At 44.6% G+C, this 15,523-nt stretch overlaps 1 protein-coding gene across 1 annotated transcript in view; it reads right to left on the bottom strand.

Moving 5' to 3' along the window:
- LOC110533264 (NEDD4-binding protein 2-like 1) overlaps positions 1 to 7,032 on the bottom strand; it is a 27,580-nt gene extending 20,548 nt beyond the window's left edge. The window contains exon 1 of the mRNA XM_036989528.1: positions 6,685 to 7,032. Coding sequence (XP_036845423.1) covers positions 6,685 to 6,773 — 89 coding nt within the window. The 5' untranslated portion in view covers positions 6,774 to 7,032. The remainder of the gene's footprint in view (positions 1 to 6,684) is intronic.
- Between the last annotated feature and the right edge of the window lie 8,491 nt (positions 7,033 to 15,523).

Below are 15,523 nucleotides of genomic sequence, written 5' to 3'. Positions count from 1 at the left end.
CAACAGGTGTAGTAGACCTCACAGTGAAATGCTGAATACAACAGGTGTAGTAGACCTCACAGTGAAATGCTGAATACAACAGGTGTAGTAGACCTCACAGTGAAATGCTGAATACAACAGGTGTAGTAGACCTCACAGTGAAATGCTGAATACAACAGGTGTAGTAGACCTCACAGTGAAATGCTGAATACAACAGGTGTAGTAGACCTTACAGTGAAATGCTGAATACAACAGGTGTAGTAGACCTCACAGTGAAATGCTGAATACAACAGGTGTAGTAGACCTCACAGTGAAATGCTGAATACAACAGGTGTAGTAGACCTCACAGTGAAATGCTGAATACAACAGGTGTAGTAGACCTCACAGTGAAATGCTGAATACAACAGGTGTAGTAGACCTCACAGTGAAATGCTGAATACAACAGGTGTAGTAGACCTCACAGTGAAATGCTGAATACAACAGGTGTAGTAGACCTCACAGTGAAATGCTGAATACAACAGGTGTAGTAGACCTTACAGTGAAATGCTGAATACAACAGGTGTAGTAGACCTTACAGTGAAATGCTGAATACAACAGGTGTAGTAGACCTTACAGTGAAATGCTGAATACAACAGGTGTAGTAGACCTTACAGTGAAATGCTGAATACAACAGGTGTAGTAGACCTCACAGTGAAATGCTGAATACAACAGGTGTAGTAGACCTTACAGTGAAATGCTGAATACAACAGGTGTAGTAGACCTCACAGTGAAATGCTGAATACAACAGGTGTAGTAGACCTTACAGTGAAATGCTGAATACAACAGGTGTAGTAGACCTTACAGTGAAATGCTGAATACAACAGGTGTAGTAGACCTTACAGTGAAATGCTGAATACAACAGGTGTAGTAGACCTCACAGTGAAATGCTGAATACAACAGGTGTAGTAGACCTTACAGTGAAATGCTGAATACAACAGGTGTAGTAGACCTCACAGTGAAATGCTGAATACAACAGGTGTAGTAGACCTCACAGTGAAATGCTGAATACAACAGGTGTAGTAGACCTCACAGTGAAATGCTGAATACAACAGGTGTAGTAGACCTCACAGTGAAATGCTGAATACAACAGGTGTAGTAGACCTCACAGTGAAATGCTGAATACAACAGGTGTAGTAGACCTCACAGTGAAATGCTGAATACAACAGGTGTAGTAGACCTCACAGTGAAATGCTGAATACAACAGGTGTAGTAGACCTCACAGTGAAATGCTGAATACAACAGGTGTAGTAGACCTTACAGTGAAATGCTGAATACAACAGGTGTAGTAGACCTCACAGTGAAATGCTGAATACAACAGGTGTAGTAGACCTCACAGTGAAATGCTGAATACAACAGGTGTAGTAGACCTCACAGTGAAATGCTGAATACAACAGGTGTAGTAGACCTCACAGTGAAATGCTGAATACAACAGGTGTAGTAGACCTCACAGTGAAATTCTGAATACAACAGGTGTAGTAGACCTTACAGTGAAATGCTGAATACAACAGGTGTAGTAGACCTTACAGTGAAATGCTGAATACAACAGGTGTAGTAGACCTTACAGTGAAATGCTGAATACAACAGGTGTAGTAGACCTTACAGTGAAATGCTGAATACAACAGGTGTAGTAGACCTCACAGTGAAATGCTGAATACAACAGATGTAGTAGACCTCACAGTGAAATGCTGAATACAACAGGTGTAGTAGACCTTACAGTGAAATGCTGAATACAACAGGTGTAGTAGACCTTACAGTGAAATGCTGAATACAACAGGTGTAGTAGACCTCACAGTGAAATGCTGAATACAACAGGTGTAGTAGACCTCAGTGAAATGCTTACTTACGAGCCCCTAAACAACAATGCAGTTTAAAAAATAAATAAAAAAACATGAAGAATAAGAGATATAAGTAACAAGTAATTAAAGAGCAGCAGTAATGTACATGTAGGTAGAGTTATTAAAAGTGACTGCATAGATGACAACAGAGAGTGGCAGTGGTGTGGAGAGAGGGTGGAAAATCGTCTTACAAATATAACACTTCCATAAAGGCTTTTAATACAAACTTATCAGAAGCCGTGCCGTTTCCCTGAGCACTGGCTCTGTATCTATACACATACAACATATGAGTCCATCCCACATGCAAATGAAGTTACTCCCCTCAGTCCATCTGCCACCATTATCTTTTAGTCTAAGCTTCCTGTTTGTTCACGGCCAATAACGCCCATATCTGCTTTCAGTTAGTTTATAATGGTGGCAAGACCCCTTCACGTCCTAAAAAAATAATATATGCCCAGCTATCCTATGGGCCTATCTCTTTGGCCTTCGTATTTATGTTTTAGCTTGGTGTGCTCTTTGGTATGTTGCCCTTATTAGGACTGGTAGACTGTATGTCCCTCCAACATTGGTGTGTCCAGCTTCTCCTACTTATGGCCTTATGGTTGTTCCACTCCATCTACTCTTTGATATGTTACCCTTTCCAGAATAGCAGATGCATTTAAGTGTCGCCTTCTCCTCTTGTGGTCTGATGTACACATGTTTTTGCTCTATAGTATTATATATATATATATATATATATATATATATATATATATATATATATATATATATATATATATATATATATATATATATATATGTCTCTTTTAGTAACATTATCTCCCACAGTGTCAATGCAAATAGTCTGGGTAGCCATTTGATTAGGCGTTCAGGAGTCTTATGGCTTTGGGGGGGGGTAGAAGCTGTTTAGAAGCCTCTTGGACCTAGACTTGGAGCTCCGGTACCGCTTGCCGTGTGGTAGCAGAGAGAACAGTCTATGACAAGGGTGGCTGGAGTGTTTGACCATTTTTAGGGCCTTCCTCTGACACCGCCTGGTATAGAGGTCCTGGATGGCTGGAAGTTTGGCCCCAGTGATGTACTGGGCTGACATGACCAGCCTTTCAAAGCACTTCATGGCTACAGACGTGAGTGCTACGGGTCGGTAGTCATTTAGGCAGGTTACCTTAGTGTTCTTGGGCACAGGCACTATGGTGGTCTGCTTAAAACATGTTGGTATTACAGACTCGGACAGGGAGAGGTTGAAAATGTCAGTGAAGACACTTGCCAGTTGGTCAGCACATGCTCGCAGTACATGTCCTGGTAATCCATCTGGCCCTGCGGCCTTGTGAATGTTGACCTGTCTAAAGGTATTAATCACATCGGCTGCGGAGAGCGCGATCACACAATCGTCCTTTACAGCTGGTGCTCTCATGCATGTTTCAGTGTTATTGGACTCGAAGCGAGCATAGAAGTAGTTCAGCTCGTCTGGTGGGCTCGTGTCACTGGGCAGCTTGCGGCTGTGCTTCCCTTTGTAGTCTGTAATGGTTTGCGAGCCCTGCCACATCCGATGGGCGTCGGAGCCGGTGTAGTACGATTCAATCTTAGTCCTGTATTGACACTTTGCCTGTTTGATGGTTCGTTGGAGGGCATAGCATGATTTCTAATAAGCTTCCGGGTTAGAGTCCCGCACCTTGAAAGTGGCAGCTCTAGCCTTTAGCTTGATGTGGATGTTGCCTGTAATCCATGGCTTCTGGTAGGGGTATGTACGTACGGTCACTGTGGGGACGATGTCATCGATGCACTTATTGATGAAGCCAATGACTGATGTGGTGTACTCCTCAATGCCATCGGAGGAATCCCAGAACATATTCCAGTCTGTGCTGCAAAACAGTCCTGTAGCTTAGCTTCATCTGAACACGTTTTTATTGATCTAGTCACTGGTGCTTCCTGCCTTAATTTTTGCTTGTAAGCAGGAATCAGCAGGGTAGAATTATGGTCAGATTTGCCAATTTGAGGGCAAGTGGGAGCTTTGTATGCTTCTCTGTGTGGTGGTCCAGAGATCTTTTCCCTCTGGTTGCAGATTTCACATGCTGATAGAAATTTGGTAAAACGGATTTAAGTTACCCTGCATTAAATTCCCCAGCTACTAGGAGCGCCGCCTCTGGGTGAGCATTCTTGTTTGCTTATGGCAGAATACAGCTCATTCAATGCTGTCTTAGTGCCAGCCTCTGACTGTGCTGGTATATAAACAGCTACAAAGAATACAGATGAGGTAGGTAGTGTGGTCTACAGCTTATCATGATATACTCTACCTCAGGCGAGCAATAGCTCGAGACTTCCTTAGATATCGTGCACCAGCTGTTTTTTAGAAAAATACATAGTTCCTTGTCTTAACAGACACCACTGTTCTATCCTGCCGGTACAGTGTATAAACAACCAGTATGTTGATAGTGTCGTCGTTCAGCCACGACTCCGTGAAGCATAAGATATTACAGATTTTAAAGTCCCGTTGGTAGTTTAATCTTCCCCGTAACTCGTTGATTTTATTCTCCAAAGATTGCACGTTTGTTGGCAGAATGGAAGGAAGTGGGGGTTTATTCGATCGCCTACAAATTCTCAGAAGGCAGCCCGCTCTCCGGCCCCTCTTCACGCAAATCACGGGGATCTGGGCCTGTTTCCAAGGGAGCAGTCAGAGTCGTGAAAGGAGATGTCCTGGGGCTGGATTCACAAAACTTTCTTTAAGAAATGTCCTTTTTAACTGCCATTTTTCTCCTTAACTAGACTTATGAAGAAAGTTAAGCAAAGTTGCTATTCCTCAATAAAGTTATTGGAAATTTTCTTTAGGTTTTTCCTCAGTTTCTTTCTAAGAAAACAATTAAGAAGAAACACGCATTATCTAGTGTAACAGTATAGCTTCCGTCCCTCTCCTCGCCTCGAACCAGGGACCCTCTGCACACATCGACAACTGACACCCTCGAAGCATCGCTCCACAAAAGCCGCGGCCCTTGCGGAGCAAGGGGAACCACTACTTCAAGGTCTCAGAGCGAGTGACATCACCGATTGAAATGCTATTAGCGCGCACCACCGCTAACTAGCTAGCCGTTGCATATTGGTTACACTAGCTAGCTTGTAATTAACTATATATTACAATATATAGCCAGCAGCATACCACTCAGTATACCACCCTGCATACCACTGCTGGCTTGCTTCTGAAGCTAAGCAGGGTTGGTCCTGGTCAGTCCCTGGATGGGAGACCAGATGCTGCTGGAAGTGGTGTTGGAGGGCCAGTAGGAGGCACTCTTTCCTCTGGTCTAAAAAAAATATCCCAGGGCAGTGATTGGGGACACTGCCCTGTGTAGGGTGCCGTCTTTCGGATGGGATGTTAAATGAGTGTCCTGTCTCTCTGAGGTCATTAAAGATCCCATGGCACTTATCGTAAGAGTAGGGGTGTTAACCCTGGTGTCCTGGCTAAATTCCCAATCTGGCACTCAAACCATCACAGTCACCTAATAATCCCCAGTTTACAATTGTGAATGTGTTCTCAGTCACCTGACCTGGTAAAATAACAGATAAAATAAATATCCTAGAAATGTTAAATAGCTAGCGCTATCTTGTCAAGTTGCAAAGAACTTGGACCACTTCATTTTTACAGTGTCATTGTCCCTTGCCATAGCCCCTGACGGCAGAGACAGACTCGGCCACTCTAGCCCATCCTTTCTTTTTGGTCTCTGTAGTGACCCAGCAGTTAACAACAGTGTTGCCAACTAATTTTCTGGGTTAGAGACAGGTTGATTTGTTGCTAAATGACGTTGTGATGTCATTGCGTGATAACGTAAAGCTGGGTCATTACGTAGAATACACAATAACGTTTACTCAAATTGAACTGGCCATCTCGGGAAAAAAAATAAATATGATTTGACATTTGTTCAGGTACAGACTCCCACTCGTTTCTGTACAATTTTGATTGATACATGTTGATTGATGTTGTAAGTTCTGTTCAAGATCAAAACATTCGTGACCAACTACTATATTCATTGGGTTTGTCTCGTCGAACCCGAACTACTGCCGACGTCACTCACACGGCACTATGGCAACCAGGCCACTGCGTGTTGTGACTGAGTGTGTGACAGAGAAACTCGTTGTTGTGTCATTTAGAGGGAAAATACGTGCATTTTAGTATTCGAGTCACTTTTCAAAAGTTGCTAAAAGTTCCAAATACATTTTTAAAAGTAGCTAAATTTGTGGCTAGGTGCTGTTAGCAAGGGTAGTCTGAAAAGTTGCTAGATCTAGCAACAAAATGTCTAAATTGGCATCACTGGTTAGCAAGTCTCCCCAAACAGCAATCTTTTCCTGGCTGCTATTTCCAATACCCTCACTTCAATCTCCTTTCTTGGTTATCCATTTATGATTATGATATAGCTAGTCTGGTGGCTATAATGTGTGAGAAATAACGAAATAACCAAATCCAATCGTTCCTGTTACACAGGCGTATTTATTGGTCACTAATGTCACATAATATATTTACGAAGTTCCACACAAAACTACGAATTCCTAATAACATTTTGAGGAATTGCATTTACCAACTCTTATAAACGTCCTATTTGTTCCCCCCCCCTTAAGAAACTTCTTAAGTGTTTTCGTAAGTAACGTTTTGTGAATCCGGTCTCTGATGTCAAGACGTTATTTTCGGTCATAAGAAACGGAAGCGTCAACATTATGTACAAAATAAGTTACAAACAACACAAATTAAACGAAGAAGAAAGAAAAAACCCTCCACACAGTCGGTTGGGGGTCACGTAAAACGTCTGCCTGACGTATTTATTTGGGGGGATGAAAGGATGGAGTAGCCTACCTTGCATAGAACTTCTTTCCAACTCCGGGCAAACCTCTGATAATGATGAGATTCTTTTTGCTTCGTTTTCGTCTTCTTCCATTCGCCATTTTGTCTTTTACACCTCCTTATCAACAGCACATCACCAGATGTCCTCTGTGGTTCAGAGAACACGCCCTACCATAGACACTGGGAGAACTATTATTTTAAAAATGTAGAAAATCAACTTGTTGTTTTTTTTCCGGCGCAACAAATAGTTACTTTAAAGGTGACTAAAAACGAATTGAATGCAGGTCCGCCCCCCCGCCCCCCAAAAAGTACAACTTTTTCTAAACAATTTGAATACAGATCTAAGAAACTATTGGATTGGCTGCCTTCAAATAACGGCAGGGCTGTAATCTGGTACTGCATGTTGAAGGTAGAAATACAATGAATAGAGCATACACAATCTTCTACACTATTCCAATCCATCTGACAGTCATATTGGATCTACACAATAATATCTATTTCTATCTGATCATTCAGTTAGTATCCATAGCTCCAAGTGTACATGATCAAGTCAAACCAATTAACCAATTATATTTTATATAGATGATACTTTAAATACAATGTGAAGGTCAACTACTGTATGTCTCTCTAATGTATGTCTCTCTACTGTATGTCTCTCTAATGTATGTCTCTACTGTATCTCTCTACTGTATGTCTCTACTGTATCTCTCTACTGTATGTCTCTCTACTGTATGTCTTTCTACTGTATGTCTCTCTACTGTATGTCTCTCTAATGTATGTCTCTACTGTATCTCTCTACTGTATGTCTCTCTACTGTATGTCTCTACTGTATCTCTCTACTGTATGTCTCTCTACTGTATGTCGCTACTGTGTGTCTCTACTGTATGTCTCTACTGTATGTCTCTCTAATGTATGTCTCTACTGTATGTCTCTCTACTGTATGTCTTTCTACTGTAAGTCTCTACTGTGTGTCTCTACTGTATGTCTCTATTGTATATCTCTCTACAATGTCTCTCTACTGTGTGTCTCTACTGTGTGTCTCTACTGTATGTCTCTACTGTATGTCTCTCTAAAGTGTCTCTCTACAGTGTCTCTCTAAAGTCTCTCTCTACAGTGTCTCTCTACTGTTTGTCTCTACTGTATGTCTCTCTACTGTTTGTCTCTACTGTATGTCTCTCTACTGTATGTCTCTCTACTGTATGTCTCTACTGTGTCTCTCTACTGTATGTCTATCTACTGTGTCTCTCTACTGTATGTCTATCGACTGTATGTCTCTCTACTGTATGTCTCTCTACTGTATGTCTCTATTGTATGTCTCTACTGTATGTCTCTACTGTATGTCTCTCTACTGTATGTCTATACTGTATGTCTCTACTGTATGTCTCTCTACTGTATGTCTCTACTGTATGTCTCTACTGTATGTCTCTCTACTGTATGTCTCTACTGTATGTCTCTACTGTATGTATCTCTACTGTATGTCTCTACTGTATGCCTCTACTGTATGTCTCTACTGTATGTCTCTCTACTGTTTGTCTCTACTGTATGTCTCTCTACTGTGTGTCTCTTCTGTATGTCTCTCTACTTTATGTCTCTCTACTGTATGTCTCTACTGTATGTCTTTACTGTATGTCTCTACTGTATGTCTCACTACTGCATGTCTCTACTGTATGTCTCTCTACTGTATGTCTCTCTACTTTATGTCTCTCTACTGTATGTCTCTACTGTATGTCTCTCTACTGCATGTCTCTACTGTATGTCTCTCTACTGCATGTCTCTCTATTGTATCTCTCTCTACTGTTTGTCTCTCTACTGTATGTCTCTCTACTGTATGTCTCTACTGTATGTCTCTCTACTTTATGTCTCTCTACTGTATGTCTCTATTGTATCTCTCTCTACTGTATGTCTCTCTACTGTATGTCTCTCTACTGTATGTCTCTACTGTATGTCTCTCTACTGTATGTCTCTACTGTATGTCTCTCTACTTTATGTCTCTCTACTGTATGTCTCTACTGTATGTCTCTCTACTGTATGTCTCTACTGTATGTCTCTCTACTGTATGTCTCTACTGTATGTCTCTCTACTGCATGTCTCTGGAATATGTGCCGTGGAATATTGTCTCAGGAATATTATATAACTAATATAACTAAAAAACTAATAACTAAATAATATCTTACAAGAACTTATGAATTCAATGTAATACTTCAGTACAAAGTATCAGAAGCTGTGTTGTTCCGAGGAACAACCAGTTTCCCTGAGCCCTGGCTCTGTATCTATACACATACAGCACAGGAGTTCATCCCACATGCAAATGAAGTTACTCCCCTCAGTCCATCTGCCACCATTATCTTTTAGTCTAAGTTCCTCAGTTGTCCACGCCTAATAACGCTCGCATATACATATATCCTATATATATATATATTAGCTCCCACAACAGCCGTGAAGAGGGCACGACAAAACATATTCCCCCCTCAGGAGGCTGAAAAGATTTGGCATGGGTCAGAGATTTGGCCGTGTGGTGCCAGGACAACAACCTCTCTGTAACGGCTGTCCTCCTCCTCGTAGGATCGGAGGACCAATGTAACGGCTGTCCTCCTCCTCCTCGTAGTTGATCGGAGGACCAATGTAAGGGCTGTCTTCCTCCTCCTCATAGTCGATCGGAGGACCAATGTACCGGCTGTCCTCCTCCCCATAGGATCGGAGGACCAATGTAACGGCTGTCCTCCTCCCCATAGGATCGGAGGACCAATGTAACGGCTGTCCTCCTCCTCGTAGGAGCGGAGAACCAATGTAACGGCTGTCCTCCTCCTCGTAGGATCGGAGAACCAATGTAACGGCTGTCCTCCTCCTCCTCGTAGTCGACCGGAGGACCAATGTAACGGCTGTCTTCCTCCTCCTCGTAGGATCGGAGGACCAATGTAACGGCTGTCCTCCTCCTCCTCGTAGTCGATCGGAGGACCAATGTAACGGCTGTCTTCCTCCTCCTTGTAGTCGATCGGAGGACCAATGTAACGGCTGTCTTCCTCCTCCTCGTAGGATCGGAGGACCAATGTAACGGCTGTCTTCCTCCTCCTCGTAGGATCGGAAGACCAATGTAACGGCTGTCTTCCTCCTCCTCGTAGGATCGGGGGACCAATGTAAGGGCTGTCTTTCTCCTCCTCGTAGTCGATCGGAGGACCAATGTAAGGGCTGTCTTCCTCCTCCTCGTAGGATCGGAGGACCAATATAATGGCTATCTTCCTCCTCCTCATGGTCGATCAGAGGACCAATGTAACGGCTGTCTTCCTCCTCCTCGTAGGATCGGAGGACCAATGTAAGGGCTGTCCTCCTGCTCCTCGTAGGATCGGCGGACCAATGTAACGGCTGTCTTCCTCCTCCTCGTAGGATCGGAGGACCAATGTATGGGCTGTCCTCCTGCTCCTCGTAGGATCGGAGGACCAATGTAAGGGCTGTCTTCCTCCTCCTCGTAGGATCGGAGGACCAATGTAACGGCTGTCTTCCTCCTCCTCGTAGGATCGGAGGACCAATGTAACTGCTGTCCTCCTGCTCCTCGTAGTCGATTGGAGGACCAATGCGCAGCGTGGTACGTGTTCATACGTGTTCATTTTATTAAAACAATCGAACACTGAAACAGAACAATAAACCACACGTGAAATAACCAAACCGAAACAGTTCCGTGTGGAACAGACACAGACACAGAAAATAAACACCCACAAAACACAGGTGGGAAAAGGCTACCTAAGTATGATTCTCAATCAGAGACAACTAACGACACCTGCCTCTGATTGAGAACCATGCCAGGCCAAACGCAAAACACAACATAGAAAACGGAACAAACCCACCCAACTCACGCCCTGACCATACTAAAACAAAGACATAACTAAAGAGCCAAGGTCAGAACGTGACACTCTCCCTCATCTTGATCAAGACAAAGGAGATGATTGTTGACTACAGGAAACAAACTAACATGGTCCAAACACACCAAAGACAGTTCTGAAGAGGCCACTACAGAACCTATATTCCCCTTCAGGAGACTGAAAAGATTTGGCATGGGTCCTCAGATCCTCAAAAGGTTCTACAGCTGCACCATCGAGAGCATCCTGCCTGGTTGCATCACTGCCTGGTACGACAAATGCTCATCCTCCGATCACAAGGCACTACAGAGGGTAGTGCATCACTGGGGACAAGCTTCCTGCCATCCCTCTCCTCTCCTCTCTCCTCCCTCTCTCCTCTCTCTCCTCTCCTCTCCTCTCTCCTCCTCTCCTCTCTCCTCCCTCTTTCCTCTTCTCTCCTCCTCTCCTCTCCTCTCTCCTCCTCTCCTCTCTCCTCTCCTCTCTCCTCCTCTCTCCTCCTCTCCTCTCTCCTCCCTCTCCTCTCCTCTCCCCTCCCTCTCATCTCCTTTATTTCTGGCTCTCTCCATCCCTCTCTCTCAATCTCTTTCTCTGTCTTTTCTCTGCACTCTGAGTGCAAAGTGATATTGGTGTGTGTGTGTGTGTTTGTGTGTGTGTGTGTGTGTGTGTGTGTGTGTGTGTGTGTGTGTGTGTGTGTGTGTGTGTGTGTGTGTGTGTGTGTGTGTGTGTGTGTGTGTGTACTATCGTGTGTTTACTATCATTAACTGAAGACTGATAGTTTTTACCAAAGATTCTCTGTAATTAGTTACTATGCGATTAAACTGAATAATCATGTAACTCTAATTAACTTCAAGTTAATTTAATTAATTAATTAATTAAGGTAATAAGTTCAATGATACCGAATTCCTAGCTGCAGACTAGTAATTAATATCAAAGACTTGTTCTTATTCTGTCGGTATCGATAGTCTAAGAGTTTAACCACGTGGTATGGTTAAAAGATTAAAAGACTCAGCAACCTTTAGCCATCTTGTAATTGAGGTCTGCTGATAATTTCTCAAAGTTGGGTTTTATTCGTAATGGCCAAAGAGGGCTGTCCCAGGATGTCTGACCCTAACTGGGCTCAGGGGCGGTCCAGGATGTCTGGCCCTAACTGGGCTCAGGGGCGGTCCAGGATGTCTGGCCCTAACTGGGCTCAGGGGCGGTCCAGGATGTCTGACCCTAACTGGGCTCAGGGGCGGTCCAGGATGTCTGGCCCTAACTGGGCTCAGGGGCGGTCCAGGATGTCTGGCCCTAACTGGGCTCAGGGGCGGTCCAGGATGTCTGACCCTAACTGGGCTCAGGGGCGGTCCAGGATGTCTGGCCCTAACTGTAACTGGGCTCAGGGGCGGTCCAGGATGTCTGGCCCTAACTGGGCTCAGGGGCGGTCCAGGATGTCTGGCCCTAACTGGGCTCCGGGGCGGTTCTCTGATTTAGTTCAAATCCAATTCCCTTTTTTTGAGTTTTCCTTCATTAAACAGTCCAAAATCACATTGTAAAATTGTGTAAACAGTATCATCCTCACTCATTCATCTTATAAACAATTAGATGTAAAGGTTATATCTGAGGCTATTATATAAACAGCGTTATGGTAATGTGGCCACACCGTCTCCCATGAGCTTCCCCAAGTTGTGACAAACGGCCCAGGTCGTAGCTGGATTCTTCACCGATCTTTTATACTTTCTCCGGAACATGACATTTGTTCGTACCTCAAGTTCTGTGAGGTGGAAGGAATTGCTTTGTTCTCCATGAAAAAACGACTCTCCATAACTGTGTGTCCATGTGGTCTTCTTAGGAATTTACGACCTCTGACCACAGCAGCCTAGTTGAAGTAGGCAAGGGAGGGGAGGGATGGGGTTGTTATACTCAAAGAGGCCAACGTCATGACAGTACTCCCTCCCTCTGTGAGAGCAAAATTGCAAGATTATGTTACAATAATTTTATTGCCGCAAATGATTGTTTTTATGCAACAGAATAGAGGGGGTTGTAAGAGCTCTCGTCTGTGTGTGTTCTGCCGAGGCCTCTGGAACATTTCCCTTTGGGGACATTCCAGAGAGTTATGTTTCTGCTCGTTACCACGGAGACATGGCTCCAGTATGGAGTTGGGGGCCCCAGACACTGGTCTCTATACAATGAAAACTGTTGACACAGCAGATACTGTTAATTTACAGCAGACAGTTTCTCTTCGTACAAATCGTAACATTGCGACCCATTTCATTCATATGTCGTGTGTCATGTAGACTGAAGGAAGATGGACTTATTGTTATAAAATGCTGTGGCTCAAAGCAGCTGGTTGAGTTCTCAGTGATCACCTCCAGCAGCTGGTTGAGTTCTCAGTGATCACCTCCAGCAGCTGGTTGAGTTCTCAGTGATCACCTCCAGCAGCTGGTTGAGTTCTCAGTGATCACCTCCTGCAGCTGGTTGAGTTCTCAGTGATCACCTCCAGCAGCTGGTTGAGTTCTCAGTGATCACCTCCAGGATTACTGACCAGCTCCATTACTGCCTTAATTAAATACTCAAGTTTGATTGTTTTGAAGAAATGTTAAGTCTCTCCTTTTGATGACAATAATTCCACCACACCTCTCTCTCTCTACGTCTCCTCTCTCTCTACGTCTCTCTCTCTTTACGTCTCCTCTCTCTACGTCTCCTCTCTCTACGTCTCTCTCTCTCTACGTCTCTCTCTCTCTACGTCGTCTCTCTCTCTACGTCTCCTCTCTCTACGTCTCCTCTCTCTACGTCTCTCTCTCTACGTCTCCTCTCTCTACGTCTCCTCTCTCTACGTCTCCTCTCTCTACGTCTCTCTCTACGTCTCTCTCTCTACGTCTCCTCTCTCTACGTCTCCTCTCTCTACGTCTCCTCTCTCTACGTCTCCTCTCTCTCTACGTCTCCTCTCTCTACGTCTCTCTCTCTACGTCTCCTCTCTCTACGTCTCTCTCTCTACGTCTCTCTCTACGTCTCTCTCTCTACGTCTCTCTCTCTACGTCTCTCTCTCTACTTCTCTCTCTCTCTACATCTCCTCTCTTTACGTCTCTCTCTCTACGTCTCCTCTCTCTACGTCTCCTCTCCCTACGTCTCCTCTCTCTACGTCTCCTCTCTCTACGTTTCCTCTCTCTACGTCTCTCTCTCTCTACGTCTCCTCTCTCTACGCCTCCTCTCTCTACGTCTCTCTCTCTCTACGTCTCTCTCTCTCTACGTCTCTCTCTCTCTACGTCTCCTCTCTCTACGTCTCCTCTCTCTACGTCTCTCTCTCTCTACGTCTCTCTCTCTCTACGTCTCTCTCTCTCTACGTCTCCTCTCTCTACGTCTCCTCTCTCTACGTCTCTCTCTCTACGTCTCCTCTCTCTACGTCTTTCTCTCTACGTCTCTCTCTCTCTACGTCTCTCTCTCTACGTCTCCTCTCTCTACGTCTCCTCTCTCTACGTCTCCTCTCTCTACGTCTCCTCTCTCTACGTCTCCTCTCTCTCTACGTCTCTCTCTCTCTCTCTACGTCTCTCTCTCTCTACATCTCTCTCTCTACGTCTCCTCTCTCTACGTCTCTCTCTCTCTACGTCTCCTCTCTCTACGTCTCCTCTCTCTATGTCTCCTCTCTCTACGTCTCTCTCTCTACGTCTCTCTCTCTACGTCTCCTCTCTCTACGTCTCCTCTCTCTACGTCTCCTCTCTCTACATCTCTCTCTCTCTCTCTACGTCTCTCTCTCTCTCTCTCTCTACGTCTCTCTCTCTCTCTACGTCTCCTCTCTCTACGTCTCCTCTCTATTTTCTCTCTCCGCTCTTCAACCTGGTGTTGATGTTGGGGAAGATGTCTGACAGTGTGTGTAGCAGGACAAGGTCACTATCTCTGTCGGCTGGGTAGTGAGACAGACAGTGTGTGTAGCAGGACGTGTGTGCGTGTGTGTGTATGTGTGTATGTGTGTATGTATGTGTGTATGTATGTGTATGTGTGTGTGTGTGTATGTGTGTATGTATGTGTGTGTGTATGTGTGTGTGTGTATATGTGTGTGTATGTGTGTGCGTATGTATGTGTGTGCATGTGTGTGTGTATGTGTGTGTGTATGTGTGTGTGTGTGTGTGTGTGTATGTGTGTGCATGTGTATGTGTGTGTGTATGTGTGTGCGCATGTGTGTGCATATGTGTGTGTATGTGTGTGTGTATGTGTGTGTGTGTGGGCGTGAGAAGTCAGTATAAAATGAATTGATTTGTATTCTTGACTTCAGAACGTTAAAAATATAAATAAATCAACCTTTTTGACCTCCGTCTGTTTCATTCGACCAGGATCTGACACATTCTGGTTTACAGACTAAGACCATGTAGCTGGGCCTCTGTCTGTTTCATTCGACCAGGATCTGACACATTCTGGTTTACAGACTGAGACCATGTAGCTGGGCCTCTGTCTGTTTCATTCGACCAGGATCTGACACATTCTGGTTTACAGACTGAGACCATGTAGCTGGGCCTCCGTCTGTTTCATTCGACCAGGATCTGACACATTCTGGTTTACAGACTGAGACCATGTAGCTGGGCCTCCGTCTGTTTCATTCGACCAGGATCTGACACATTCTGGTCTGCAGACTGAGACCATGTAGCTGGGCCTCCGTCTGTTTCATTCGACCAGGATCTGACACATTCTGGTTTACAGACTGAGACCATGTAGCTGGGCCTCCGTCTGTTTCATTCGACCAGGATCTGACACATTCTGGTTTACAGACTGAGACCATGTAGCTGGGCCTCCGTCTGTTTCATTCGACCAGGATCTGACACATTCTGGTTTACAGACTGAGACCATGTAGCTGGGCCTCCGTCTGTTTCATTCGACCAGGATCTGACACATTCTGGTTTACAGACTGAGACCATGTAGCTGGGCCTCCGTCTGTTTCATTCGACCAGGATCTGACACATTCTGGTTTACAGACTGAGACCATGTAGCTGGGCCTCCGTCTGTTTCATTCGACCAGGATCTGACACATTCTG

Source organism: Oncorhynchus mykiss, chromosome 10 (genome assembly GCF_013265735.2).
Source record: "Oncorhynchus mykiss isolate Arlee chromosome 10, USDA_OmykA_1.1, whole genome shotgun sequence".
NCBI lineage: Eukaryota > Metazoa > Chordata > Actinopteri > Salmoniformes > Salmonidae > Oncorhynchus > Oncorhynchus mykiss.
This window is presented reverse-complemented; position numbering and strand designations above follow the sequence as displayed.